At 35.0% G+C, this 5523-nt stretch overlaps 1 protein-coding gene across 1 annotated transcript; it reads right to left on the reverse strand.

The window, feature by feature from the left end:
• Positions 1-1649: 1649 nt before the first annotated feature.
• Positions 1650-5523, reverse strand: LOC111798662 (the record flags this gene model as incomplete). Its single annotated transcript, XM_023681949.1, is given in 7 exon segments — positions 1650-1940; positions 2028-2290; positions 2405-2527; positions 2667-2765; positions 4863-4998; positions 5110-5198; positions 5314-5523. Coding segments are annotated over 7 exon segments (984 nt in total). The 3' UTR covers positions 1650-1829.

Raw genomic sequence — 5523 nt, forward strand, 5'->3', positions numbered from 1 at the left:
CTCCAGCTTTCTACTGCTTCTGGTCATTTAAGTGGAAGATTGTAACAAGAAAATCTTGCAGGATATGAAATCTCTTGAACTTAGAAAGATATACAGAAATTTTGGCAAGATAGCAGATTATTCATGAAGCATAAATTGCACACTTTACTCACCTTTAAACTTTAGTTGCAATAATGAATACATGTAAGCGGATTGTAGAATATCCAGCACATTTTTGATGTCTATGAAGACAGCCAGGGGGAAGCGTAGAAATGTATTGTTTTGGCAACTAATGATTAATGTGGTGTACCACAATGGTTATTAATAAATAAGAATCTAACCCCATTAGGATAAAATATATCATCCCCTTCTTTTTCTTAATACTATTGTCGTTGTTATTGTTATAATATAGGAATTGTTACTTTATAATTCTATATGCTATATAGGTCGATACACTTGGTACGATCTTCAAATTATATTTAATCCAGTAACTCGAGCAATATCTAACTTGAGAGACCCTTTTNCCCCCCCCAACACACACACACACATCACCATCGCCAAAAAGGGGTCCAAAGGAAACCTTTCATTTTTATTTTTATTTTTTGAAAGGAAACACGCAAATATGTTAGTGAATGCAAACCCAGTTTTTCTCTTTGAACCATTGACCAATTGCAGCATTAGGTTAAAAGGTCAGAAAAGAATGTGGTTCGCTAAAAGATTTGCTTCTTTTCAGAATACTCCTTAGTTTGCAGTTTTTGTAGGAGGCTTCTTCAAACTGTTCAGATTCCACAGCTTGGAAATTTAAAGGTTTTCAATAATCAATTATTACTTGGTGACCGTTTTAGAGAGGAGCATGATCTTATGGATAACTGATCCTAGTAATCTAATCTGAATGAAGTTGGTTGAATACAATATCTAATAGCACTTCAGTTTGACTAGCGTGTTCGTATAGACACTTGGACACTTGTTGGACACACACACATCAGACACTTGAAAGCACAAGAGATACGTGTTAAAAAGACACTAGTTATACAAATCCAAAACAGGCCCAACATTTGTTATATTGATCACTTGTTAAGTATACTAAACAGATACAAAATAATCTAGGACAAAAATAATAAATTTTGAGAGTTAAATATACCAAACTAATTTTTTAGAGCATATAAATGCATTAACTTATCAACGTCAAATTTTCTTCTGGTATAAAAATGATATGTATTTTAAAAAAGGAATATTTTAATAAACATGTCCTTGCCATGCTCACTTCCTAGATTTTTACAAGATGACATATACCATGTCTGTGTGGTGTTGCATCCGTGTCTTGTATCTATATTCATACTTCTTAAATCTATAGTGTTCTAGTGAAGTATTAGTGTTGAGAAAAAAGAAAAAAATCAAAATTTTTGGTCGCTATACCGATATTAAACCTAAACAAATGCTTATGCCATTATCAGAAACATCAACGTTGATTAGTGGTGGTGCTTTTCCAAACATTTGGAGCCTCATAATATACCCTAAATACATTGGAGAGTAATGCTCAGAGCTCAAATAAATCAATTCCAAAAGTTATTAGTAAAAAGATAGCCTTTCTTTTTCATGTTACCTCTATCGCCTCTCGGCCCTCGACTTGTCGATATGAAGTGGTGGCACGAAGATTGCCAGAACCCGTGTTACATGAAAGTAAGCCAGATATGAATCAAACAGAACATTCAATCAACTGCTATAGTCCCCTAAACAGCCCTCAAAATTTTCATTCATACAACTCTATGGACAATGATACTCAAATGTAAGAAAGACAAGGGAAGTCACAATCATTTTAGTGGAAGTTTCTTGCCTGATTTGTCGTACAATTAAACGCTAATAACACCAGAGGCCCAAGGGACGATCAGCGGGGCGGTCGGGTGTGAGTTTCTGTAAGATTGTGGATAGTAGGTCTTGAAATTCAGTTTGGGAGTTTCAGCCTGCATTTGAATTTGAAGATTTGAAAAGTTAGATTCAAGTGAGCCTACAAAAGAGATTTACCATCACAAAAACAGTTTGGAGCTTACATATTTCAGCCAGCACTCCATATATTTATGCTCATAGATATCAGGAGAGTGGCATCCAGTCTCAGATGGACAGTAAACCCAGATGTTGCATTTTCTTCCACCTGGTTGCGCTCGTTTCACATGATCCAAGCAAGCCTGACAGCAATCTGCTGCACTTTGTTTATGATGTGTTAGGCCCCATCTTACAGCAGCACCACCGTAATCTGTATGGAGCTCGGCGTTACATTCAGGTGGAAGTGGTCTGCCAGGTAAAACTTCACCATCTGCATAAAGATGGGGAATGAACATCTTAGTGAAATATAAACTGAGATTTTAGCTAGACGAAATTAATAAATACGGTGCACAAAATGTCTCTCTAGGGAGTCGCAAAAATTTACCGAATTCATCTGCGTCTTCAGGCTTATCATCATGCTCCCTGTTGAAGATCTCCGATGGTATCCACACACCAATTTCTTCAGCCAGCACTGCCCAATCAGTCTCCAAGGCTTTTACTAGAATCCCTACCAGAATAGGAAAAAAGTTTATTGGCATCGGTCCAACGAGGTTATCGGGTGTCTTTCACAGGTCTGCATCTCAGGTATGACTTTCTAGCACAATATTACAAAAAACAAAAGCTACACTGTTACAGAACTTCCATACCAGCATCTTCAGAAGAAAGAGTTGAATTTTCAATAGTTTGTTCTGTGATTAACTTCCTTGCTTCTTCCAACTTTTCCTTTCTCCAGCTTTCTACTGCTTCTGGTCATTTAAGTGGAAGATTATAACAAGAATATCTTGCAGAATATTAAATCTCTTGAACTTAGAAAGATCTACAGAAAATTTGACAAGATAGCAGATTATTCATGAAGCATAAATTGCACACTTCAGTCACCTTTAAACTTTAGTTGCAGTAATGAATATGTGTAAGCAAATTATAGAATATCCAACACATTTTTGATGCTATGAAGACAGCCAGAGGCATGCATAGAAATATCCAAAGGAAACCTTAATTTTTCTTTTGAAAGGAAACACTCAAATATATTAGTGAATGAAAATCCAGTTCTCCTCTTTGAATCATTAACCAATTGCAGCATTAGGTTAAAAGGTCAGAAAAGAATGTGGTTCGCTAAAAGATTTGCTTCTTTTCAGAATACTCCTTAGTTTGCAGTTTTTGTAGGAGGCTTCTTCAAACTGTTCAGCCATCCACAGCTTGGAAATTTAAAGGTTTTCATTAATCAATTATTATATGGTCACCGTTTTAGAGAGGAGCATGATCTTATGGATAACTGATCCTAGGAGCTATTTCTAAGGAAATCGGGTTGAAAAGGAACAGTCGCATTTTCAATAGAAGGGAGGTTTCTCCTCATGAGTATCGAGACCTCGTTTCTCCAGTTCCTTTTTCTCACTTCAGTCTTTCCCAATTTGTTTTAAAGTTATTCTATAACTATGATTGAGAGGTTATTTTAACAAGTAAACTTTTCACTTCAGTCTTCCTGTGGATGCATATACTTTTGTTTCTTTTCAAGGAATGCAAAGATTTTAACTTATCTACAAATGATGCACACTAAAATATATTTGACCAAAAGAAACCTGCATGAACATAGCACGTACATACTTTTCTTCACAAAAAGATGCAAAAGCAATAGAGTTGAGAAAATAAAATTTTCTTGGAGGTAGTAAAGAATTGAAATGGAATAGAGCAAAAACATGCCATTAGTAATCTAATCTGAATGAAGTTGGTTGAATACAATATCTAATAGCACTTCAGTTTGACTAGCGTGTTCGTATAGACACTTGGACACTTGTTGGACACACACACATCAGACACTTGAAAGCACAAGAGATACGTGTTAAAAAGACACTAGTTATACAAATCCAAAACAGGCCCAACATTTGTTATATTGATCACTTGTTAAGTATACTAAACAGATACAAAATAATCTAGGACAAAAATAATAAATTTTGAGAGTTAAATATACCAAACTAATTTTTTAGAGCATATAAATGCATTAACTTATCAACGTCAAATTTTCTTCTGGTATAAAAATGATATGTATTTTAAAAAAGGAATATTTTAATAAACATGTCCTTGCCATGCTCACTTCCTAGATTTTTACAAGATGACATATACCATGTCTGTGTGGTGTTGCATCCGTGTCTTGTATCTATATTCATACTTCTTAAATCTATAGTGTTCTAGTGAAGTATTAGTGTTGAGAAAAAAGAAAAAAAAGGTAGAGCAGGTTGACATATATGAAACCAAGGTACAAACTAACTTCCAAAATTATGACCATATTATGTGGCAGTTTACATGTTATGTCAAGCAGCAACAACATCATTGTGACCACAACGAATCTAATACATTCAATTCAACAAGTAATTAGTGTCAGATCAATGCTAACTCTACACCAATTTCAATTGGAAATGAACTCTAGCCAACTAATTTGCAACATAACTATAGAAAATAATCTTACAGTTTTAGATATCAAGACAGTTATCTAAAAATAAATAAATTCCGTCTCTCTAAAGTGATGCAGCTGACATATAGTCTCTTTGGATTCGACTCGAGTCACACTAGTGCCATACAGTCTAGTCATGAAAAATGATAACCATGGTATTCAGGCATAACCCAAGCCAAAATAACAATACTTGCTAACTTAAATTTTATCAGAATATTGATATCAAACTTCTTTTGTGAAAAATGAACAAATAAGAAAACGTGTTAGTCTATGATCGAATAAGAGAAAGGTTAACCAATCAAATGCTTGAAGTAATTGCTATCCAATATCTTTGCCCTCTAAGCAGTGAGAATTCTAGGCGATAGATATTGCAAGGAAATTATCAGACAGTGCTGACCTCTCTGCTGAGTACTGTTGGAGCTAGTATTTGAGCTTCTCAATTTCAGAAGAATTTCCTCAGTTATCTTCTGTTTCAATGGTTGAGGCAATTCATTCACCGTTTCTTCTTGGGAGAATTCTTTAAGCTCCTTAACCTTTACACCAAAAGAATGATATTCACCAAACAAATATAAGTTCTCCAAGAACAGATCTATCTCACGGTAAATTGAACAAACAAAGTTCCTCAAATCATGTTGGAGTCTTACAAATTTAATGAGCTCTACAGGCTTAGAGGCCCGACGAATCCGAATAAACTGTTCCATTTTCCTAATCTGATCCGGAGTGTACTTTACAACTAGCTCAGAATAAAGAAAATAGACAGAATAAATACAATGTTAAACATTGCTCAATAATCTTCAACACGAATCAACAACAGAAAAAATGAGAAGGAAACTAGCTCAAACACTAACCACTTCGAGAATCATTATCCGTATAGAGGTAGAGAGAAGCATATAGAGATCGAAGAACATAGAGAGCAACGATAATGTTGATAGAGCAAATGATGAGAGTGGTTTTCTTGTACGAAAACGCCAATTTACCTCTTCCTTGATAACCCCACTCTACCTTCGCCATATCTCTTCTTCTTCACCTTCATCCCACCACTATATCTCCTCTCTCTA

Source organism: Cucurbita pepo, chromosome LG07, assembly GCF_002806865.2.
Source record: "Cucurbita pepo subsp. pepo cultivar mu-cu-16 chromosome LG07, ASM280686v2, whole genome shotgun sequence".
Lineage (NCBI taxonomy): Eukaryota > Viridiplantae > Streptophyta > Magnoliopsida > Cucurbitales > Cucurbitaceae > Cucurbita > Cucurbita pepo.